Genomic DNA, 25,660 nt, shown 5'->3' on the forward strand with positions numbered 1-25,660 from the left:
CCACTGATTGGACTTTTTATCTTGAAACCATTTCAGACGTACAGAAGAGTTGCAAGAATAGAATAAAGAATTGCATATACTCCTTGACCAGAGTCTCCATTCAGGTTTCTGCGGCCGTCTGGATAATGTTGGCAAAAAGAGTTAAGCCGGGAGCACACGTTGTTCTAGTTGTGCTGTCTTGCTAGCCTCCTTCAGTCTGGAACTGCTCTTAGGCTTTCTGTAGCTTTTGTGACCTTGATGTTTTTGGTGATCACAGGCCGGTCGTTTTTGTAGACTCTCTCTCAATTTGCTGTTGTCCTAGATTTCTTCCCAGTTAGGCCAGTATTATACACTTTTGGTGCGAGTATCACCAGTTATGTTGTGTTCCTCCCAGTGCATCCCGTCAGCTGGCATACGGTGGCGATTCGTCCCACGACTCCCGTTAAGGAAGGAGAAAAAAAGCAGAAGAGGGGAAAGTAACATAAATTAGTTTTCATTTCCGTGGGCCCAATGTTCAGCAAATATCTTTTCTTTGTAGCATCCTGGGGGAGAAGAGGTTCTGCTGGAACAAGCTGGTGCAGATGCAAGTGAGAGCTTTGAAGATGTCGGCCACTCCGCTGATGCCAGAGAAATGCTAAAGCAGTACTATATTGGTGATGTGCATCCGGTAAGAACGAGCTGAGCTAGGAATGCTTACAGAGACGGAGCTGCTGAACAGCCACAGAACACAAGGAGGGGGAATGAATCATTAAAACGGAAACTCATTGAACCCAGCCATCAGGCTACATATTCTCCCAAATCCTTTTGCCCGCTGTGCCGAGATACAGCTTCTTGTATGTAAAGCAACACCGGTAGTTATCTGAAAAGTTAAGGGAAGTGATTTTGGAATTTTTTTTTAATTGATTTTTGTAATGCAATTACATCTCTACCTAAAAGAATGATTTGGTGGTTCTTGGAAATTCCTTGCTAAAGGTGGTAACTGTGGACGTTCTAACAAGGGACCCTGATAGGCCCAGAGTTGGGGCAGGGAGAGCATCTGCCTTTCTACAGACCTTGATGTCTCTCAGAGAATTCTCTATTACCAGAATGTATTCTCATGGTCTAAGGTTAGAAACAAGCACATAGTGCCCAGGGTGAGAATTCATTTGGATATGACTTAAAATATTATTTGTTTTCCTTTTTTAACAGAATGACCTTAAACCTGAAAGTGGTAGCAAGGTAAGAAGTCATCTCTTTCTCTTATGTGTTTCAAGTGTTTATATTTCTATTTACGCAAATAGAACGGCTTTTAAAAAAATTAACAAGAGAAGTGTTTACTTTTCCCCCCAAGCAAAAATCCTGTTTTTTCAGGAATTTGGGCTCAGTGCCATCTCAGGAAAAAAGAATAACTGAGTCTTAAATAGTAGGAAACATTTTGTTCATGCTTCTATTTGCTTAAAAAAAAAAAAAAAGGAAATTCTAAAGCCAGTATGGTTTTGAAAGAAATTAGTTTATGGGTTCAGTGTAGAAAAGTATTTCTTATTCTTACATTAAATAGTACAGGTGATAACAATTCTGTGTGGAAAAAATCATTGGAAAATTGATTTTCGCTTAAAAGTCTGAGGAGTTACAGATTGAAGTAATTGACTGGAATGGGCCTTTCTGTCCCTGTTACCCAGATTTAATCCTTTTATCGTATAGGCTCACATAGGCCTATACTCATTTCATTTACTCAGTGATACAGCAAAAATGAAAGAGTAAATATTTGAAAAACTTAATGTGCACTGCATAACATACCAGGCACAAAATATGAAAGCCTTTTAGCTTCCCACAAGCGGGGCTCTTCATTTCCCTTATTACTTCAGGCTTTTTCTTGACTTTCTCCTTCAGACAGCTAGCAGGTTACCCTTTCACTTAAAGGGACAGCAGTTCAGTTGCTACCAGAACATCATTGCTTGACAATGTCGGCAGTCTGTTGCTGTGCAATCCAGAGTGTTTGTGGAAATTAACTCTTCCGTCTTGCTACACTCTGCTATTCTGAATTGTTGAATTGTTTATGAAGGGGGGTGAAATGATTCTTTTAAATGCTTCCGGAGCACTGTTGGTTGGTCTGTCTTCCCCCTCCTAACACATGTAATGAAGGTCAAGTTTGAGCTGTGCGTGGCCTTGCTGAATATATTGGACCTGTCTAGAAGACATTGGTCTTGGTTAAAGTAAACATTTAATTCAAGGGATATTCCCATTTGTGCCAGAGATACACGTTGTATCTAGGAGCCATAACCCACTTTCACACATCAATCATGAGAGTGCCTTTACTAAAACAATAGAAAATATTTTGGGAATTATAATTGTCTAAAAGTCTACAAATTGCTTCTCGTTGCTATTTTTCTTCCTTGGTGATTCAGTATGTGGTGAGGACCATTCTTGGGAATGGAGAGTGGTGTTTTTCAAATTCTGTCCCTTGGACCACCTGTGTTGGAATCCCTGGGCATGTTTCTGAAGTGTCTATTTCCTGCTTCCACTACTACTGATTCATAGTCTTTGGAGGTGGGACTTGGGAATTTGCATTTGAAGTAGCCCAGGTAGCCAAGCACCAGGCTTTTTGCTAAATGATGTACCCATCTTTCCATTTGAAAACTTGGGGAACTTTAATTTTCTTCTGTAGAAAGCACTGTCTACCTGGTATAGGCCAAAGAATGAGTTAGAGATGTCTCAGCTAAATTAAATCTGTTGAGCCTTGGGACTTTTTGTAAGAGATACAGAAAAAGAAACCCTTTCAACTCACTGAATTCTGTATTAATTTAGAAGTTTCCAAATGTAGTTTGGCCCCTAACTGGTATAAACAGTGGCTAAAGGCAGTATATTCAAAGGTGTTTTCCTTGTGTCTCTTGTACCCAAAGGACAGTCTCCATTAAGTGGAGAGTAGGTTATAGAGTGTTTCCAGTCATGCTGCTGTATTTTAGGCAGATCAGGCAAGGAAAACCTTTGGCAAAAATTTCAAGGCCATCTACATACGTTTTCACAGAGCTATAGTCCAACCTGATTTCGGTTCCAGGAAGAAAGTCCTGGTCCCTCAGATTTATTTCTTACAAAGATTTTAAATAAGCACTTCTGTATCTAGGATGTAGATGTCTCCTTTCTTAATTTTTCTTCACTCACCATGGAGTAAAGGATGTAAAATTCATTTCATTAATACTTTCTTTTGGTTACAGGTTCCTAAACCTCTACAAAGAAGTGATTTTTTTTTTTCTTTTTTAAGCCTAATTAAGAGGTGACTTCTGCCTCAGGGGACAGAGTTTTCATTTCCCTTCTCTTTCTTTTCCCTTCCTTCATTTCTCCACTTCTCTCCTCCCCCCACAGCTTCCCATCTCTTCCCTGCCTGAAACTACTCCCCCCCCCCCCCCCCCCAAAAAAATTAAAAAAAAAAAGCCACTGAGAATGTGCCATTCCAGAGTAGAAATCAGAAACCTTTCCCCAGTTTTTTGGCAACTACCTTCCCCACTCCTTTTGCTACAACAGAGGTAAATAATTGATGGTCACCATTGTTTTCTTGTTAGATTGATAATGTCTGAGGTCCAAGGCCCTGAAATAGTACAAAACTAAAATGCAAAAGCTTAGAAACTACAGATCTGGCAGCAGATGTTTTTCTCACCTGCTTCAGTCGTAGGTAATGGATTAGAATTACAAACCTTTTTGTCTCTGTGAATCTCTTCCTCCCTGGAATAGTCCCCATGCTGAGAGCCATCAGTCTTCTATTCCTACTTGAGTGAACATTGTTTTGGTCTGCTTTGGATTATGGAAACTCAACTTAGAAACACTTGGTGTTGGGGCGCCTGGGTGGCTCAGTCGTTAAGCGTCTGCCTTCAGCTCAGGTCGTGATCCCAGGGTCCTGGGATTGAGCCCCACATCGGGCGCCCTGCTCCGTGGGAAGCCTGCTTCTCCCTCTCCCACTCCCCCTGCTTGTGTTCCTGCTTTCACTATCTCTCTCTCTGTCAAATAAAATATTTTTAAAAAATTAAAAAAAAAAAAAAGAAAAGAAACACTTGGTGTTTTCTGTGCCATTTTGCCTGCCTGTCTACTGTAGAGCGAGTAAGCTGGACACATTTGTGGTCCATGATGTTTCTCTTTGGATGATGCGTCCACTTGTGGGTTCGTTGTTTGAGCTGCCGGCAGTTGAGGAGATGAGGTACATACACATGCTAACCTGGCAGAAGTAGTCAGTACCATTTCATTCGTTTATTCAGCAGATACTATCTAGGTGACAGTTCAGCGGCTCCAAGTATCATTACAATGAGCAGACTCATTAACCTGACCATTTTCCCATTTAAATTTTTGAATGGGTAGTACACGATGTACATGGCAAAAAATTGAAATAGTGCAAAAAAGTGTACTTTTATATATACGTTTTATATATAAATAAAATCTATCCTTTATATATAATTATGTTAATTGTATATAATACATAAATAATATATATTTATATATATATTTTACATATATATAAAATGACTCCCTTCCATCTCCAACTCTCAGTCTCCCAGTTCTCCTTCCTCAGAGGTAGCCAGCTATCATTTTCTTGTTTTCTCTTCCCAAGAGATTCTATGCATTCATAAATATAAATGGGTGGACAGACAGATCGATCCATTGATCAATCAGTTGATAAGCAGACCAACATCCCTTCCTTAAAAAAAAAATCACATACTGTTCTATACCTTGTTTCTTTTACTTAAAATTTTTATCTTAGTGATTGTTCTTTTTTTTCCTACAAGAAACCCACTTTTTCTTTTAAAATTTTTATTTAAATTCTAGTTATTTAACGTACAGTGCAGTTAGTGATTGTTGTTTAACAGTATCCCATAGACAAGAATTTTGATGAGATGGCATTTGCCGTACGTAACAGGATTTGATGTGTTTTTTAAAAACAAATAAGAGGGGTGCCTGGGTGGCTCAGTTGTTAAATGTCTGCCTTCGGCTCAGGTCATGATCCTGGGGTCCTGGGATCGAGCCCCGCTTCGGGCTCCCTGCTCAGTGGGAAGTCTGCTTCTCCCTCTCCCACTCACCCTGCTTGTGTTCCCTCTCTCGCTGTCTCTCTCTCTCTGTCAAATAAATAAGTAAAATCTTTTAAAAAAACAAATAAAATTGCGGGGCGCCTGGGTGGCTCAGTTGGTTGAGCGATTGAGCGTCTGCCTTCAGCTCGAGTTGTGGTCCCAGGGTCCTGGGGTTGAGACCTGCATTGGCTCCCTTCTCAGTGGGGAGTCTGCTTCTCCTGTTCCCTCTGCCTCCCCCCTCATGCTCTTTTTCTCTCTTGTTCTCTCTCTCAAGTAAATAAATAAAAATCTTTTTAAATAAATAAATAAAAACAAATAAGGTTGTCTCCATAAAGGCTTAACGTGTTATTTAAACTTCATTTTTTAAGTTAAGAATTAACTTTTGAAATCAAGTAACTTCCATGTATGTTAGAAGCAATCTATAAGTTGCATTTAAAAGCAGATACATATTTTTCTTCCTGATGCTACTCACTTTTGTTATACAATAGTTTTCTAGAACACATACATAATAATCAGTTTACCTTCTCTTTTATGGGAGAGAAACTAAAAAGAATACACTGTTTATAATTATGTAATGTAGTTACTTAGTTGCATCATACCAAAAATTTCCTTCAAAGAATTGTTTAATATTCCTGTCATACATAAAACCTAGTTCATTAATGTTTGGAATGGTTATGCAGGTGCCCTTTAGCTGAGCGGTGATTGCTCTTTACCAAATAATTTTGCATGGTTGATTCATTGTTCCTGATTTTGTCTAACATTTCTTTTTTGAAACATACTATTTTGAAATAAAGCATAGAATGTAATGGCAAAATCCCTCTTGTGAAACAAAATATCCATTGCTGAGGCATCTCAAGGATTAATGTCTTCTCATAACGCTTTATTTAGAAATAGTGTGTAGTTTTGCATAAGAAGGTGTTAGAAGGATAAGGTAACATCTTTTTCAAATTAGTCCTCCAGTGTTAGAACAAATTTTTCACTTCTTTCGTCCCAGTAGAAATTACTCTGTGAATGTTGAAATTTTTTGTTCAGTGATATCTTACATATGTTATCACAGTGGGTTCTCGAGAGAGTCATACAGAAATTTGTCTTAAAGGGTGTTTTTCATCTTTGAATTTTGTCCTTATATGCAGGGAGATATTTTTTACTTGCCTGGGCTGACTCTAGGGATGATACATACTTTACAAGACAGTAATTATTAACACACTGGAGCTTCTTGAGAAGGCTGTCCTCAAGATCCGCACATGGGGGCCGCCTGGGTGGCACAGTCAGTTAAGCGGCTGCCTTCGGCTCGGGTTATGGTCCCGGGGTCCTGGGATCGAGTCCCACATCGGGCTCCTTGCTCAGCGGGGAGCCTGCTTCTCCCTCTGCCTCTGCCTCTCCCCCTGCTTGTGCTCTGTCTCTCTCTCTCTCTGACAAATAAATAAAATCTTTAAAAAAAAAAAAAAAAAGATCCGCACATGGCCATGTCATAGTTGGGACTATAAAATGTTGAAATCATGTATTTTAATAGTCAAACTTTTTAGATTTTAAGAAATTAATACTGAAATTCATATTGTGACAGTTCATGCTATAAAGTCCATTGTATTATGGGGGGGAAATCGTTTCCAATGGTGTTTGAAACCAAAAGTTCCAAAGTTGTTTTTTCATAAGTTACTGGCCACATAGAAACCACAGTGTTCTAAATAAAAAGCTGCAAAAACTATCGGACCACCCAAATATTCATGAGCTGCACTGAAGGTGTCATGTGGCTAAAAATGCACTTTTTCTAATTTTAAATACTTGGAATCCTCTTGGAATAGCAAGCATCTAATTTAGGAAATAAAACATAAGCTCATTAAAAAAAAAGGTCCTTATACACTTGCAGTAGGTTTCCCTTCTATTTAAATCTCTGAAAGTCTAAACTGTTTAGGCTGAAGGTTCACTTTATAAATGCCCTATCTATATACTTTAATGCATCATAATCATAATTCTGGTGCATTGTTTCCTATGTTTATTAAGCATGTGTTTTCCCACGTTTTTTCAAAAATGGTTTTCATGGTGAAACCATGCCCACTGACCCCTAAATCCTTTCATGTATGTTTGCCAATTACTACGTTTCTTTGTCATTCTCTTAACCATATCAAAGAGAGTCCATACTTATGGTACAGTGCCTCTTGGAATCCTAGTATCTAGAAGAGCATATCTCTGTATACCAGGTATAAGATAGAAAAATCTACATGTGGGTAGTGCTCCTTCAGTCTTTCCAGACATGGGAGAATAGTGTTTCCTTCTCTCTAACCTTTAGAAGGCTGCTATTGTAGATTTTGCGGAAATGCCCTTGGGCCAGAAAATTGTGTTGAGTTAATTAAATATGGCTTTAGAATTAGAGTTTATCTGGTCTGAACCTTTCATTTTATAAGTGAGGAAACTGATTTAGCTTTGAACTTGAAGGCTGTAGATAGTTTCAGTTATGAGCAGCTTAATAAAAAGGCTACTCAGATATTAGGAAATATTTCCTTTTACCCTACAGAGTCCGTGTTTATTTATTTATTTTATGAGGGAATTAACGCCTTAATGAACCTCGAACTTAAGAAACCAATTTATTCAAACAGTTCATTTCTGTTAATTTTGAACTAAAATCAGAGTAGGCTTAAAACAGTTTAGTAGTTCGGAAGTGTAGTCCAGAAACATGCATATTAATTACTTGGTAAGGCTTTTGGTAGAAGAACTCTGGATTTAATCTGCTCTCTTGTAACTGAAATCATATAGTATTGCAATTACAGCCTTCCATGCCAAAATTGAGCAATCCCTGTTCTCCTGACCAAAAATCTTGCATGTAAATTAAGATGTGGGCAAGGACATAACCAGCCAGATATGCCTGAACACACAAAGGGGTAAGTTAAAGTCAATCATAAACTGTAGGAATTTCACTTAGGCATCCATTAGATTGAGCACAGAGCTTTGGAGTGGAAATGGGAATTGGGGAGCTGTGCATAGGAAGAATGGCAGGGTGGGGGTGAAGGAAGGTTTTGTGTGAACAAAACCTTTTCTTTTTAATTTTGTTAAATTAAAAATAATGTACTTGGAGGGCGCCTGGGTGGCTCAGTTGGTTAAGCGACTGCCTTCGGCTCAGGTCATGATCCCAGGGTCCTGGGATCGAGTCCCACATCGGGCTCCCTGCTCTGCGGGGAGCCTGCTTCTCCCTCTCCCACTCCCCCTGCTTGTGTTCCCTCTCTCGCTATGTCTCTCTCTGTCAAATAAATAAATAAAATCTTAAAAAAAAAAAAAAAATAATGTACTTGGCTACTTTCCAAACTTGGCTGAGGTACTTGGCTTCTAAGAGCAGTGCCTTAAACAACTCTTTCATTATAGTTGATTAAAAGTGGAGTCACTGTAGTTTGGCATTTACTTGGCTGTCAGTGTCTTAAAGAGAGGGTCCACTTCTTTCTCTTCTCTTTCCTCCAGTGGTAGGGAAATTGGTCTTTTTGCCTCCAGGGATGGAATGATCTTAAAACAGGAATTGAGGTACTTAGTTTTTTTGTTTTGTTTTTTAAGTGTTTTTAAAATTTTTTATTGCTTATTAGAAACTATTACAGTTGGAGCATATTATGGTCTTCTCTCTGGTCTTTCTCTTTCTTTTCTCAGTTGCTTTCTGCATTGTCTGAGGTTCACTCCAGTTAGCACACATCCCAGGCTTTTAGTTGTAAAAGAGGCTAAAGGTTTGAAATCTAGAGAATCCAGTAATATGAACTTTGGCTTTTACTATGATTACAGATTAAACATAACACATACATTACTCTATAATGCCTTCATGTAAGCCTTTCAAATTGTCCTAGTTTTTTTAATACTGACTGTACATTTTTTGTTCCAAAATCATTGGTATATATGTGGATAAAGCATAAAAGACCATGGACATTTTCTTGATGAAATTCAATTATTTCATGGCTACTATAGTGGAATCTTTTATAAGGCAACATTATAAGTTAGTCTGACACACACAGTACCATAACTACTACAACCACCACCTTCCAAATGTATAAAACATTTGCTGTATTTCTCAAAGATCGACTAGTAATATGTTTTAATTAACCTGACTGATGATATTCTAGTAGAAATGTCCCAGATAGCAGTTAATCATCAAGGTCTCAAAGAAGTATAGTAGTTTGTTTATGTGCTTTATCTGAAACTTTTTATTAAAAGTTTTACTTGCCTGTAGGCTAATTTCTTTTGGGTTTGGGGCATGTATTCATTTGCATGGCAATGTTTGGGTATATGAAATTAAAACTCATTTCATGATCTGCTCTAAAGTATCTAGACCAGTATGTAGGGTTTTTGGAAATTCTTGGTGATTACTGAAAATTGTGGTTAAACAGAGTTAATATTCTGTGTTCACACCCTAGCATACTTCTACATATTGGCAAAGAGGATATTTTGGGCAGCAGTAACCTATGCTAATGGGTTGTCCTCTGGCAGTAAGTTAGCAGGCCTTTTGTATATACAGCTAATTAATGGACTCTAGAACTTCATTTGATATTTACTTAAATTGGATTTAAAAATTTTAATAACAGCTTTATAAGATATAATTCACATACCATCCAATTTACCTCTTTAAGATGTACCAGTCAGGGGGTTTTAGTATATTCATAGAGCTGTGCCACCATAATCACAATAATTTTGGAACATTTTCATCATTCCAGAAAGAAACCTCATACCATTAACAGTCATTCCTGTTCCCCTCCAACTCCTCTTCCCCTGTTGCCACCCACCCCAGCCCTAGGGAACCACAGATCTACTTTCTGCCTCTAGATTTGCCTATGCTGAACCTCTCATACAAATGGATTTCTGTAATACTTGTATAATATGTCGTGTTTTGTATCCAGCTCCTTTCACTTAGCATAATGTTTTCAAGGTTCATCCATGTTGAAGCATGGATCAGTACTTTATTATTTTTTATTGCCAGAAATTTGCTTTTAAGGTTATTTTGATATTTCCCCCCCGCTTAATTCCATTCTTCCCATTTCATTGTTAAATAAGCCTTAGGCTTTCTAATCATAATTATTATGATTTCAGAGAGTAACCAGTTCATTTCTGTAAGCCACAAAGCAGTCATCTGCATGCTCTAGAGCATTTCACATTTGATCTTTTTGACACGAGTTTTGATTTTTTTAAATACGTTTTCAGAAAATGTGGTCTTTGCTGCTGCCAGTGGCAAGCCCGGCTGAACTAGGCCTGTCGTCGTGACTGCAGCTCGTTCATTTCAGTATAGTTTGTATCAATGGCATTTTTTTTTTCTACATCTAAGAAAGTTTAGGCCATTTTTCTATGCTTTCCTTACTTGTTCTTCACTAGGGAGTACCAGCATGTTATCAGAAACAGAATTCTTGGTCCTCCCAGTGCATTAGGTTTATAAACATCAAATTGCATGAAAGATGAAGTTCTGTTATTAGCTGCAAAGTTTATATAGGTATTCAGGAAGATTTACATACTTATTAATCTTCTTTGTTTCTCTTGGTAACTTTTGAATATGCATCTTCTTCAGGACCCTTCGAAAGATGCTCCATGCAAAAGGTTAGTATACCCTTAATGGACTTCCTTATGTTCAACATAATGTCTGGCCAGAGGTTCTTCCGTAAATATACATGTATAACATAATTTAAGAATACAGTTTGACTTGGGAAGAAAAGTGGGGAATATAGTCAAGAGTATTGTGAAAGTATTCTATAGTGACACATGGTAGCTACACTTGTGGTGAGCACCGCAGAAGTATCAACTTGTCCAATCACTGTGTTGTACACCTTAAACTAATGTAATATTGTATTACTATATTTCAAGTATATGTTAACTACATTTCAGTTTTTAAAAAGTACAGCTTAACAACTAACTCTTTTTTGGCCAAAATTACTGCAAATTCAGTGGTTCCTTACCATTAGCAAAATTATTTTTGACAGTTTGAATCGTTTTGAGTAATCTCAAAAGTTCATGCTTTGAGTAATTTTTAAATCATGTTGTGACATAATTTGGAATCACATTTGGTGAGAGGCCAGTGCATGGACAGCTAACTACTGTTAAGTCAAGCCAACAGTCTCTGCAGCTCAGCCCCGCTATGCAACTTCCACTTAAAACTTAATCTCATTTAATCCTCACAACCACTCTGTAAGGTATGTGCTATTATTGCATTTTATAGAAGGAAAAAATATGCATTGCTTGCGTATTCAGGGATTTGGGGTTTTTTTTTTCAAAGGTTTACTTCAAATATCCCTTGCCGTGGTTTTAGGAATACAATAGTATGAGCTCTGGAAGGTATACATTTGCCTCAATTTAATTTGAGGTGAAGGACAGAGAATTTAAAAAATTTAAACTTAAAGGAAACTATTAATAAATTCGCCTTCCTTAATATTAAGATCTTATGCTCAGCCAAATACTCTGGAAAGAATTTGAAAACACAAGCCATAAACTTGCAGCAGACTTAGGCTACACATAGCACTTGTTAAGAATTATTATGCAGGGGCGCCTGGGTGGCTCAGTCGGTTAAGGGACAGACTCTTGATTTCAGCTCGCGTCATGGTCTCACGTGTAGTGAGATTGAGAGCCCAGCATTGGGCTCCGTGCTCAGTGGGAAGTCTCCTTGAGATTCTCTCCCTCTTCCCCTCCCCCTACTCATATGCTTTCTCTCCCTCTCTCTCTAAAATAAATAAATGCATCTTTAAAAAGAAGAATTATTATGCAGAATACATAAAGAATTCCTACAAATCAATTTAAAAAATTTAGTAGACTATGAGAGAAAAGACTTAAACAAGCACTTCACAGAAGAGGAAACCCAAATATAGGCACATGAAAAAAAAAAGGTTTAATTTCACTTGTTATCAGAGAGATGCAAATTAAAATCATAAGGTAGGGGCACCTGGGTGGCTCAGTGGGTTAAGTGTTGGACTCTTGGTTTCTGCTCAGGTCATAGTCTCAGGGTCGTGAGATCTAGCCCTAAGTTGTCTCCTCGCTCAGTGGGAAGTCTGCTTGAGATTCCTTCCCTCTCCCTCTGCCCCTCCCCCTGCTTGCTCATGTGTGCTCTTTCTCTCTTTCAAATAAATAAATAAAATCTTTTTAAAATAATAAAATAAAATCATAAGATATATTTTACAACTACCAGGTTAGCAAAAATTGAAAATTCTACAGATAAGAGAATTTGTTGAGGAAGTGGATCGCCAAGGTTCTTAGGCCCTCTTAGGGGAGCATAAATGGGTACAATCACTTCGGAAAAGAATTTGGCATTATCTAGTAAATTTGGCAATATGAATAACTTTTGACCCAGAAATTCCATTTCTAGGGATATATTTGAGAGAAATGTGTGCACAAGTATGCCAGGAAACACATACATAGAATGTTCATAACAGCATTATTCAAGATAGCAAAATACTGGAAACAACCCAAATAACCATTCCTTAATAAAATGAATCCAAAAAATAATAAAATAGAATGAATCCATTCTGGTATATTCATAAAGTGTAATACCACAAAGCAATAAAAACAAATGAGTCACAACTACATGCAGTAACCTGAGCAAATCTCCAAAACAGAGTTCTGTCTTATGGCCGGGAAGTTACTGTTGCACCTAAAACTCTTCTGGTGCAGCATAAATCTGTTTCCTCTGCTTCTATCCCCAGCGACAGCTAAGTATTACAAAGGATTGTATGAGGACTGGTGGTCAACCATTCTGTCTTTTGCACGGAAGAATTTCTCTTCAGTGTTTTCTCAAGGACCCTCCTTTTGTCTCTTGTGGTTCTCCAAGATACCTGAATTGATTACCTTTCTGGGGACATTGTACTTCAAAGTTCCCATGTGCCATAGTGCTGTTGTACATGCCAGTTTGCTTGCTTGCTTTTTTTACACTAAGCTCCTTGGCTGACACTCTATAAACTCTGGGGCAGCTTTCTGCCATACTTAAATGTACAAAGTGCCAGGCATGTTTAGGCAAGGAGAATCATTTTTGTTATTGAAACTCGGCTGGTTTTATTGGCTTCAAAACCTTTTAATACCAAGGCTGCGTATGTCTTAGTAGAGGGGCATGCAGGTCATTTGGATCATGGAAAAATTACACTTTAAAATGAGCAGTGCTAATGAGCTGAATAGAGAAGAATTATTTTAAAGAGAGTGATGACAATCCTGAAGTTCTAAGGAAAGTCTCTTACAGGACTTCTCAAGCCAACTGCGATTTATTTAACTTTATTTGACCTTATTTTTTCCCCCTAAAGATTTATTTATTTATTTTAGAGAGAGAGCAGGAGGGAGAGGGAGAAAGAGAATCTCAAGCAGGCTCAATCAGGGCTCGATCCCGCAACCCTGAGATCACGACCTGAGCCAAAACCAAGAGTTGGTTGCTTAACTGACTGAGCCACCCAGGCACCCCAACTTTTTTTTAAGCCAACTACTATTTATTTATTTAACTTTTCAGTATGTTCTATGTGGGTGTGTATCCTTGTTAGTGTCCAAACTTAACTAGAGACTAAGAGGATGGGTCTGGAATCAGACGGGTTGACTCAATTCGCTTTGTGATTTTGGGTACAAGGCTTGTATTCTCTGTGTATATGAGAGTAATAGTAGTACCTATTTCATACGGTGGTTTTGAGGATTAAATTTAGAAAATACATGTGAGACAGATAAAACATTGCCAATAGTTGTATCAGATGGTATTGCTTTTAAATTTGTAATTATATCTATAGAATGGTGGCTTTTTTCCTGTTTAAAAATGTTAATTATAAAATATGTAAAAAACAAAGCGCAAAGAAGAAAAATTTAAGCCATCCATAATCCAGAAATAACCACTACTTGTCTTTGTAAAAACATATAAAGAACCGTGTATGTATGTATATATTTTTTCATATCATACTATGCATTCTGTTTTTAATCTTTTAAAAATTACTGTTTAATATTATCATACCAATCCAAATGTTTTTTCCTGCTACTTGGGTGCTAAAAGCGGTTAAACTTCCCAAAGTAAATAAAAACTCTTTGCTCATAAAAATATTAAAATGTGGGTGTTGAAAGATAGCAAATGTTTGGTATCAGGTGTTCACGGCTTCATTGCTTTCCCCCCACTTCTAGTTGCTGGTCGTACTGGATTTTGCCCATCCTAGGCGCTATTGTCTTAGGTTTCCTGTACCGTTACTACACGGCGGAAAGCAAATCCTCCTGAGGAGACCGTGTGGAAGTTGGAAAGCATATCCATTGGGAGTGCGAGCTAGAGACTTGTTTGGAGGCAGAGCGATGCCCTCTTCTCGAATCCTGCTGGGTGTGTGCTTCCCCCTTGGAGGCCAGATGGTTGGCCAGACGCCCACCCCAGACCTGGGGCCAGTGTCCTTCATTTCCCAGAGCCTTACTCCCAAAGCACCTGCTCATTGTTCTGTGTCCCTGCCAGTGCCCCTCTCTCCACTGGCTTCCACCAGCCCCTTCGTGTTTCTGAACTTGGTTTTATAATTACAATCCGAATGTCCTAGTGACATTGTCCTTTGGTGAAAATGCCTGCTTTCCAGTTCCTTGATGTACATCAGACGTTCTTAACAGGGCAACACACTGGTTCTGAAGCTTTCCTTTTTCCATTTTTCTTCTGACTTCATTCTATTATTTATCATAAGGGGTTTAATTAATGAAGTAAAGTTGCACACCTATGACAAAACACAACTGCCAGATGATCTCGTTCCTTGTTTGTATTTGTTCAAATTCAGAAGGACCGTGAAATCCTGTCCTCCCTCCGGAGCTAGGGTAGGAGGTAGCGCTTGCCACCCCCAGGTCCGCCAAGTGCTGCTGGACAGAACTGTGCTTCCGTCGTATGTCTTGGGAGCAGAGAGGAAGAGGGAAGGGGAGAGATGAATTGGGGTGAGTGATAGGGTGAATTCCTAGTCCTCTTTGTTTCACAAAATATTGAAGACACTACTTAGGACGGGAATTAAGGAAAAGCACCAAAGACTTCATTCTTTTCTTTTCTTTTCTTTTTTTTTTTTCCCCCAAAGACTTCATGCTCTATTTTGGTGTGGCACCACTTTCCAGCCATCTTCTTTCTTTTCCCCGCAGCTGTCTTATTGCTTAGATACAAATTTATAATTCTATCTGTAGAACTTTACCAAAATTTTTTTATCGATTAAGATTAGTGAGTTTTTTCACTCCCCGTTTTATAAAAACAAGAGTCCAACTTGATCAAAGCTACAGTAGCTGATCTTCTGTTAGCCCCAGTAAAAGAACTTCCATAGTGAAGTGGCCTTCGAAAGGGGGAGAGCGTGACAAGAGAATGTTTTCCATTTCGTCCGGATTTTACCTCCATGGCTCCAATTTGTGGTTTTGTTGTTTTTCCATTGATGGGGAAAAGAAAAAAACAACCAGCTAGAAGTTTTGTTCCTTTTATTCCTTTAATTGAAGAGTAGGTTATTATTTAGAAGAAATACTATTTATTAGTGAGTGTTTCTTCTTGGTTCAGGAATTTCTCTGGCTTATTTGACTTTACTTTTTTTTTCCCCTATGGAAGCAGCTGAGGAGACAGTGTATGGGCTGTTTTCTGCCAACAATTGTTTGTGGTGGTTTTTCTCCCCATCTTTTAAGCATTACCAGTTTGCTTCTGAGCCACTGTCCTGTGCAGCAAGGAGTGGCTTGGTTCCAGAAGGACCATGGACACTACTCAGTATCTCCCCCTGCCCCGCCTTCACTTCCAACTTGCCACGGACTTGACAAGACAGAAAAGGCCCCCGCAAAGCAGCGTCTGCCCCTGCAGACTATTTAAGAAAACGTTCAACCCAGGTCCTGTAGTGAATTTAGAATTCATCAAAATAATATTAACCTTGTATTTGCACACTTGGATATGATATTATAAAGAAATTTTAGGGGATTTTTGGCAGACTTTTATATATCAGGGGTGTGGGAATAGTCAAACTTCTATCTTTAGAAAATATTTTGTATAAGATGCCACTTTTAGACAATTTATTGAAAAAAACCTTTGGTGATTATGTAACAAAAGTGGTGTGACTATTGATGCTCCTCCCATTTGAAGGCATAAGGAAGGGCTGCCTTGAATAAGAATTGGTATATAATTGCTGTAATAATTAAGCTGCATGATTACATGGGCCACATTGGGGTAGAAATGACGAACAAAGGACTATTGAGGAACTGGAAGGGGAACATTGAGGCTGAAACTAAGCCAGCAGATAACTTGGATCAATTAAAAGTATATTGGCAGTCTCCAAAATTAAATGAAAAACATCTGGCTTATAAGAAATGTTAAAGAGTTATAGTCTTAAGTAAAATTGGTGGGTTGTTTTTTTTTTTAATATATTTTTAGGGTGAACACTAACATAAAAGGTAGCTTTTCTATTTCATATTGGTTTTCTTTTCCTGTTTATATCTGGACTTGTTTTTCCTCGGAGCCAGAGGAAAAGATTTTCAGACTTTGTCTCTACCGTCCATGAAATCCATCCAACACCCAGGGCTTCTTTTGATCTACTCCTGATGTCACTTTGTACTAGAAAAACCACGTTTGGGTCCATTCACTGTTACTCTGCTGAGCCAGACGAAAGGTAGAGCTAGTGTGCGAATTTGCAGAGGTTTTTCTAAACAGTAGAATAATACAGTATGTTAGCCAAATCCATCAAAAAGGACTTGTTTTAGGAGGTAAACTCAAATTCTCATAACAGTCTCAACATCGGTAGGTCACAAAAACCCTTCTGGAGAGTAAGTGGAGCTAGTCTCTGTTGGCTGATGGGGCCCCGGAGGGCTGGTCTCTGGGGTGGTGGGTTGTTCGTTCCTGAGGAGGACCAGTTGTGGCCACACACTATGCTGTACACATGATGGCTGGAGGTCACGAAAGGAGGAGATGAGGGACAACGTGTGCCACCCACATGGGGATGTGAGTACCAGGTCTCCAAAATTTCCTAGCCCCTGCCCCTTAGTAATTGGTTTCGGTTTCTAAACAATTCCACATTTGTAAAGACAATAAAGTGGTGGGGACAAAGTTGATGCTGTGTTTAGTTCTTTTGCGACCTCTTAAGCAGAAACAAAAATCCACTGGAACCTATAATTTGAGCCTGTTAAGTTCTTTTAGCAGTTGCCATAAATGCGTATGTTGTGAGATAAGAGCATTGTTGAGTTTATACCCATTGAGTTCCGATGTGGAGCAATGAGAAATGCTTTATATTTATAGGCCAGGTATATCATTACTTATGGTATCCGTGCTTCAAATCTCAAGTGATACCTATCTGGTTAAATTCCATTTTAGGAGATTGAAATGCAGAACATTAATGTTCATTACTTCCTTTCCTAAGAGAAATGAATTCAGACATGTCTTGTCTCAACAAGAGATTGTTTTTTTTTTTTGTTTTTTTTTTTAAACCATCTTACTCTGTTGCCAAATATCACAAAAGTAATGGGGAGTTTAGTTCACATTTGGCTGTTGTTCTCTGAAAGGGCCTGGTTTGGAATTTGTGGGGGTGATTTCAGAGGGAGGTTCCAGAAAGCAGAGAGGTATTTGTCAAGTTACCTACCCAATATCTAGCATCTTACTCATAAGTTTTAGGAGCTGCTCTTTTCCTGTACCTATATTCTACGTGTGCTCGTTGGGCAAAATATTATGATTATTTAACTTCCTTTCTGTTTACTTTACCCTCAACTGTGAACGAGTAATATTAACATTCCTTTTGTGTATTCAATAATGGAGTTTGTTTACCTATTTTATTTCAGCATATTTTGAACAAAGATCTTTGTCTCTTTCTGCTGGAATGTGCACACAGTGAATGTTTGTTAGAACTACACACAATAAAGATACTGTTTTCCTTTTCTTGCCCTGACTACAGTTATTAATTTTTTTTTTTTTTTTTAAAGCAGAAGTGTTGGCTCTGTAATCCTAAGGTGTTCTGGAAGAAAAGAATTTGAGAAGCATGAAAGTTACCTGTATCTGTGCTAATACTGTGTTTAGTGTAACTTGCTGGACAGTTCTGTGGTTCTTCAGTATTCCTTCTGCTGCTCTTTCTTTGAAGTTAGTTGCTCGGTTGATAATCACAAGAGGCAAAAATCAAGACTTTTGCTGTATTAATGGACGTGAAGTGGCAACCAAGTAGACCAGTTGGGAGTTCTGTTTTTACTGAAACGATCTGGTAAAGAGAAGCCAGTACCAGGTAATAATATCTTGTTATCTGCAATTCCAGTCTTCAAATGATTGTTTTTCTTGGAAATAGCTAAACTGTTGGGGAAAATTAAACACTGAGATTGAAGTTCTAGCGACTGTGTTAATTAAACAAGGGAAATAAACAATTTTTATAATTACCTTTAAAACGTACTGATAGCCTTCTAACATTACTAATGAGACATCGTTCATTAGGGCTTGGTTATTTCACTGTCACATGAATTACCAACAGGAAAGGATAGAAAGGATAGGCCCATTCTTACTACTAGTGTTTGAATCTAATATTTAATCTCCAGTCCTAATACTTCATATGACTGCACTCTTCATGATACTGAGTATTTGGCAGGTGCTTGACAAATCCTGGTTTATTCCTGAAAGCCTGAGGTAGAAGATTGTGATTCCAATTACGTAAATTTAAGGTAAGAAATACCCACACAGTCTACTGAACTGCTGGCGATTGTAGGTATTTTTGGTAATCTAACATTAATTAGCTTAATAGATATCTGTAGTGTATATTGAAAGGACCACTCAGCTTCATCACATATATTCCGGCATTTAAAAGACTTAATTTTTTTAAGACTTTTTTTTTTTTTTTTAAGTACTCTCCACCCAGTGTGGGGCTTGAACTCACAACTCCAAGACCAAAAGTTATATGCTCCACCAACTGAGCCAGCCAGGTGCCCCTAAAAACCTTAATTCTTTTGTAAAGCATCCAGGAAAGACTAGAGTTGCTGTCAAATGAAACATGAGGATACAGCTATAATACTCTTTATCATTTATGTGCCACCTTCTACATGCCATGCAGTACTTCTGATAGCATTTCTGATCCTTACCCTTATAGCATCCTTAAACAGTAGATGGGGATATCTGAACTTCACCAACGACTTGCCTGAGGCCACACAGCTAAGATGAAAGCCAGAGCTTAGATCCAGATATAGCCCCAAACTCTCCATTTCCTGTATTGATGGTTCTCATATAAAAACTGTTTAAACTTTATAAGAATTAATAATGTGCTTGGTATATCTACTACTAATTCTCATATATAGATGTTTATGTGTATGGTCAATGATATGGGATCAATAATAATCATTTTCTCTGAATTAGTAGATTACTAAAAAATAGCTGCTGTCTTAGGAGTCCCTGAAAAATCTTGGTTGTTGAAGAGATGCTGTTGTTTCACTGGAAACAACTTATTTAAAATGATCCTTGTAGGGGCGCCTGGGTGGCTCAGTCAGTTAAACGTCTGCCTTTGGCTTAGGTCATGATCCAAGGGTCCTGGGATCCAGCCCCGCATCAGGCTCCCTGCTCAACGGGGAGCCTGCTTCTCCCTCTCCCCCTGCTTGTGCTCTCTCTCAGTCTGTCAAATAAATAAATAAAATCTTAAATAAAATAAGATGATCTTTGCATCCCTTGTAAAAACAGTCTTTTTTTTTTTTTTTAAAGATTTTATTTATTTATTTGACAGAGAGAGACACAGTAAGAGAGGGAACACAAGCAGGGGGAGTGGGAGAGAGAGAAGCAGGCTTCCCGCTGAGCAGGGAGCCCGATGTGGGGCTCGATCCCAGGACCCTGGGATCATGACCTGAGCCGAAGGCAGACGCTTAACGACTAAGCCACCCAGACGCCCCTAAAAACAGTCTCTTAAAAACAGTTAGTGAGAATTTAGATTTGAACTACGTTATTAGAAAGAACTTTTTTTTTTTTTTAAAGATTCATTTATTTGAGAGAGCGAGCATGCATGTGCATACGAGCAGGGGGGTGGGGCAGAGGGAGAGAGAATCCTGAAGCAGACTCCATGCTGAGCGTGGAGCCCGATGTGGGGCTGAGTCTCGTGACCCCAAGATCATGACGAGCTGAAACCAAGAGTCAGATGCCCAACTGACTGAGCCATCCAGATGCCCCTAAATTTATAGTTTTTAAATGGGAAGTAATTGATAATTGGTTTGCTTGAACTTAGCCTTTTCTGAACCTTCTCTACAAGTCATGTGGACTTCTGAGAAGTGGAAATCCTGTACTTCGCACCATGTACCAAAAGATTTGAAAACTCATTTGAGATTGTTACATCATGAAAAGATGTTTCACGTTGAAGTGTGATTAAAGGAAGCACAACGTAACACAACTAACAGATGCTGTTTGTTACAAGTGTGACATGGCATTTTTTGTTTTTTGTTGTTTTTTGCCAGCCTCAAAGCAGTTTCCTCTCGTTTGCTCCTGGTCCTAATCTCTGTCATTGAAACACTGATGTTAACTTTAGAACCACAGGGACCAGGAAAGAGAAAAATGAAAAAAACCCAGGTGCTTAAATTTCACTTTTCCTTAGAGAAGCTTTCTTCTGAGATGATTTTTTCCCCCTAGCTTCTTCATCTGAGTTTTTCAGAAAGGGGAGGTAGTGTTACCTTACAGAGCAACAGGATGGTGCCCACAGTAAAAATGAAGCTTCTCACAAATCTGCCCACTGACGCAACTACCCAAAAAGTCTGATAATCAGGAACAAATAGAGAAATGGGGGAAGCTACACCCTGAACAGCACAGGAAGATGAGCTTTCCAAGACTCCCAGTCGGACCCCCTTTTTCCCCTGAATCTTTTAAAAAATCTTTTTTGAGTTTTTCCTTAGTTCTTATCCTAAACCCTGCCCTGCTCTTCATTGAGTGACTTTGCCTTATGTTTTACTAATAATTACAAGATAGCACCTCAGCCATGCTTCTCTTCCGTTTTAAAGTATTGTGGTACAAAAATGTACCCTTTAATCTGTCCTAGAAAACATTTGGAAGAAATAAAGCCCATTTGTTTATGATCTGGACCATCCATGTAAAATAGTGCACTTCTGTTTGAACATCTTTGTTGACCTTCGTTTAAGGCTAAATTCTACCTCTGGACCTTTCATGTATGAGTCAGTAAATTTGTTTTTTGTCTTAAGCTCATTCAGATTTGGTTCTGAGACCCCATATACTGACCGCTGTGGCCTCTGCAATTTATCTGACCTTAAATGCCTGCCTTGGTAATGATGTTTTTGTAAGGATTCTGCCTCTCTCAAGTATATACCCTAGCTCTCATAGGGCAAAAGCTCATTTTCTGTTCTGTGCTAAGTCTAAGTATCTTTGGAAAGAAGAAATACTCTTAACTTAAAAAAGATACACAGATTCGTTTTTCTTTTTTTTTTCCCCCAAGGATTAAATTTATTTATTTGAGAAAGAGAGCGAGAGGGATGAACGGAGTGAGGAGCAGAGAGAGAGGGAGAAGCAGACTCCCTGCTGAGTGGGGAGCCCCACATGGGGCTCAGTCCTGGGACCCCGAGATCACGACTTGAGCCAAAGTCAGAGGCCTCACCGACTGAGCCACCCAAGTGCTCTTTTTTTTTTTTTTTTTTTTGGTAGGCTCCATGCCCACTGTGGAGCCCAGTGTCAGGCTTGAACTCACAACCCTGAGATCAAGACATGAGCTGAGATCAAGAGTCGAGTGCTTAATGGACTGAGCCACTGAGGTGCCCCAATTATTTTTTTTCATAGAATAAGATAGAGAAACCTATTTAAGATGCTATAGGTAGAAGAGAACCTACTTGTTATGACTCAGTTATGAATAGCTGATGGAACTCAAGGGTAGGAAGCATAGCTGGACTTCAGGACGAACTAGGACTAGAAATCAGAAGATCAATAGCAATCAAAGTGGCTACATTAATTTCCAGTCCAAATGCCTAATGGAAATTAATTCCTAGAAATGAGAATGTAGTAAACCAGATAGTATCCCAGTGTCTCTTTCTGGTCCCATCAAGGGCATGGGGACCCAGGTTTGAATGGGAGGGGGGTCATAAGGGAAGAAGTGACCTAAGGCAGATACTATAATCACACACACACAGTGTGTGTGTGTGTGTGTGTGTGTGTGTGTGTATTCAGGTGTCTTCAGTTATGGACTATGACCTCTGAAGGAAGGGTCTTCTGCATCTCTCAGGGTACCCTGCATGGCTAGGCCACAGGGAGGGCTAAGGAGATTCAGTATGAGTTATCACACTGTGGCTGAACGAACAACCGTAGCCAGATTTGCTGAAGAGCCATCTAGGACTCCCAAGTAGGATTTTGAGATGAATCCCAGTGTTGCCCACATCACTAACAACCAAAACCCCCTTCACTCCTGCATGCCCACAAACCATCCTGTTTTCTCTGTAAATAGATTTAGCTGCCAGGATTTATTGGTTTCATATAAATTATTTTAAGTTTTATTTTTTAGAACAGTTTTAAGTTTACAGAAAAATTAGGCAGGTAGTACAGAGTGTTCTCATGAAGTGGGCACCTGTTTTCCCCTATGAACAGCTTCTATTAGTATGATACATTTTTATAATTAATGAACTAATATCAATTTATTAAAGTCCATACTTCATATTTCCTCATTGTTTACATAATGTTTTTTTAAAAAAAAAACTTCAGAATAGCACATCACATTTAGTCATCATGTTTTCCTTGGCTCCTCTTGACTGTGACAGTTTCTCAGACTCTTGTTTTTGATGACCTTGACAATTTTGATGAGTTCCGGTTAGGTACATAGTAGAATGACCTCTATTGGAACTTGATATTTTTCTTTACAATAGACTGGGTTGTAGGGTTGGGGGAGAGGGGGTGGGAGGTAGAAGGAAGGCTTCAGAGGTAAATTGTCATTTTTTTTTTTTTAAAGATTTTATTTATTTATTGGACAGGGAGAGAGTGAACACAAGCAGGGGGAGTGGCAGGCAGAGGCAGAGGGAGAAGCAGGATCCCCACAGAGCAATGGGAGCCCAATGTGAGACTCGATCCCAGGACCCCGGGATCATGACCTGAGCCAAAGGCAGTTGCTTAACCAACTGAGCCACCCAGGCGCCCCGGTAAATTGCCATTTTTATCACATCAAGGGATATACTATCAATAGGACTTCTGACTATTGATGTTGACCTTCATCAATGGTCTGAGGTAGTGTTTCTTAGGTTTCTTTACTCTCAAGTTATTCGTTGGAAGAACTTTTCATACTGCTGCATATTGGAAGTTAGTCACTGCGGGCAGCCCACACTTCAGGAATGGGGAGTTTCGTTCCACCCCTTGAGGGTGGAGTATCTACATAAATTACTTGTAGTTCGGGACACCTGGGTGGCTCAGTCATTAAGCCTCTGCCTTCAGCTCAGGTCATGATCCCAGGGTCCTGGGATCAAGCCCTGCATCGGGCTCCTTGCTTGGCAAGGAATCTGCTTCTCCCTCTCCCACTCCCCCTGCTTGTGTTCCACTGTCTCTCTCTCTGTCAAATAAATAAATAAAATCTAAAAAAAAGAAATTATTTGTAGTTCTTCTGCATGGAAGCTTGGTTCATAGAATTTTATACTTGATTCATCTTTAGATTCTTTTTTTTAAAGATTTATTTATTAGAGACAGAGAGCATGAGCCGTGGGAGGGGCAGAGGGAGAGAATCTCAAGCAGACTCCCTCCTGAGCACAGAGCCCAACACAGAGGGCTCAATCTCACAACCTTGAGATCTTGACCTCAAAATCAAGAGTCTGATGCTTAACTGACTGCACAACCCAGGCGCCCCTAGATTTTTTTTTTTTAAGTTTATTTAAGTAATCTCTATACCTAACGTGGGGCTCAAACTCACGACCCCAAGATCAGGAGTCGCATGCTCTAATGACTGAGCCAGCCAGGTGCCCCTTTAGATTATTTTTTGATCACCCTAAAAAAAATAATGGGGTTCTGATTGAACATAATAGTTTGAATAAACTTGTTTATCTCTGCTCCTTTCCAAAAGCCACACAAATAATGAGAGTAAAGAATAAAGATAAAAATCCATAGAGACAAAGTGAATAAGAGAGTACACTTCAGTTGATGAAAGATCTCAAGACATTTTTGGAAGACGGAAGACCAATAAACTTAGAAGAGTATAGAAGGAGGAGGAAAAGCCAACAAGAATGAAGTCACACCACAGATCCCTAAAAAACTCATAAATGGGAAGCACTATTTACCTGTGAGGGTAGAAGTTGTGTAGCAGCCTCAAAAACTGAATTAAACTTGCCCTCCCCCCCCACACACACACCCTCTGCCAAACCTAGCCTGCACAGCTAGGCAGCTATTCCTCTCCTGTGAGGTTTAATCCTGGGCAAAGTGGAACCTGAATGGAACCTGATGGGATATTACAAGACAAAGCCGAGGACAGTGAGTATGGAGTGCAAAGCGGGGATTAAGTGGAAGTTCATCCAAATGGCTGAGACCCCCTCCACCTGCACCCCTTGGCTCCTAGAATAAACTAAGAAGATCCCTCTGTGGAGAAAGTCACCAGTCCAAGAGAAGATCTACAGAGAGTGTAGACATTTGGTGGCTTCCCCATGTTCACCCTGCAGTGAAATCCTTCAATCAAAAACATCCAAAAAGATTTATAGTGCCTTGCTTAACAGTTGAATATGAGTGGGTAGCCAAGGACTATCAGCCATGTTTGGAAAGCCTTAACAGGATAGAGACCAAAACAAATAGGGAAAAAGTCAGAGGAAGAGATAAGGCAGAAGAAAAGCAACAACAACAACAAAAAACCCCAAAAAACAAAACCCTGATAACTTCAGAGAGATGATACTATATCCATGAAGACAAACATGGATGCTATTTAAAAAGGAACATTAAGAGAATAAGAATTCTAAAAATTACAAATGTGAGGCTACCAAAGAATGCTAAAATCAGTGGGCGATAGCTTAAGAAACCTGATATTTACATACCCTCAAAAGTATCTCCCTCAAAGCATTTACTAATCACAAAGAGAAAAGCAGTAATTTTACAGTGAAGAAAGCTGGCAGACACCACCTCAACCAGGTGATCAAATTTAACGTCACCAGCAACATGTACCCTTGAAATGATGCATTGGAAGGGGCACATCACTTCTGCTGGATTCCCCAAAATTTATAACCTCAATCTAAACATGAGAAAATATCAGACCCAAATTGGTGGACATTCTACCAAACCACTTTCTTCAAAAGTTGTCAAAGTTATAAAAGATGAGGAAAAACTGAAGAACTGTCACAGATTGGGAGGGGGGGTGACAAAGGAGGAATGACAACTAAATGCAATGTGGGATCCTGGAACAGAAAAAGGAAATGTCCTTTTTCCTTGTCACCAGTGGAAAAACTGGTGACATTCGAATGAAGTCTGTACTAAACAGCACTTTTGCAATGTTAATTCTTTAGTTTTGATAATTGTACTTTGGTTATGCAAGATGTTAACATTAGAGGAAGTCTGAGTAAAGAGTATATGGGAACCCTGTACTATCTTTGCAAGTCTTCGTAAATTATTTCAAAATAAAAGTTTTTTGGATGGATTCTTTTTTTAATTTTTATTATTATTTTTTTTAAATGAGAACAGAAATAAAAAGGGAAGCAATTGTAGGGTTGTAAAAATAAAAATGAAGAAATCCTCCCATAAGATAAAACAATAAGGAAAAGATGGAAAGTGAGAGGTTTATAGAAAGAGATACCCTATCTCAATAGGAGATCTGGAAGTGAACAATGAAGAAATTAAAACAAATAAT

At 38.9% G+C, this 25,660-nt stretch overlaps 1 protein-coding gene across 4 annotated transcripts in view; it reads left to right on the forward strand.

Moving 5' to 3' along the window:
* LOC116644539 (cytochrome b5 type B) overlaps positions 1–19,369 on the forward strand; it is a 38,451-nt gene extending 19,082 nt beyond the window's left edge. Inside the window, exons 2-6 of one of the 4 annotated variants that reach the window (XR_004301777.1) lie at positions 518–646; positions 1,168–1,197; positions 10,528–10,556; positions 17,841–18,133; positions 18,488–19,366. Coding sequence is in view for 3 of the 4 variants with exons in the window: in XM_032424172.1 (XP_032280063.1) it covers positions 518–646; positions 1,168–1,197; positions 10,528–10,556; positions 14,085–14,175 (279 nt within the window). In the remaining variant the exon portion in view is untranslated. Of the gene's footprint in view, positions 1–517; positions 647–1,167; positions 1,198–10,527; positions 10,557–14,084; positions 17,807–17,840 lie in introns of those variants that run through there. The other 3 variants (XM_032424173.1, XM_032424174.1, XM_032424172.1) reach the window with 3 other exon arrangements.
* The last annotated feature ends 6,291 nt before the right edge of the window (positions 19,370–25,660 follow it).

The sequence above is a fragment of the Phoca vitulina genome, unplaced genomic scaffold, assembly GCF_004348235.1.
Source record: "Phoca vitulina isolate PV1807 unplaced genomic scaffold, GSC_HSeal_1.0 scaffold30, whole genome shotgun sequence".
Taxonomy (NCBI): Eukaryota; Metazoa; Chordata; class Mammalia; order Carnivora; family Phocidae; genus Phoca; species Phoca vitulina.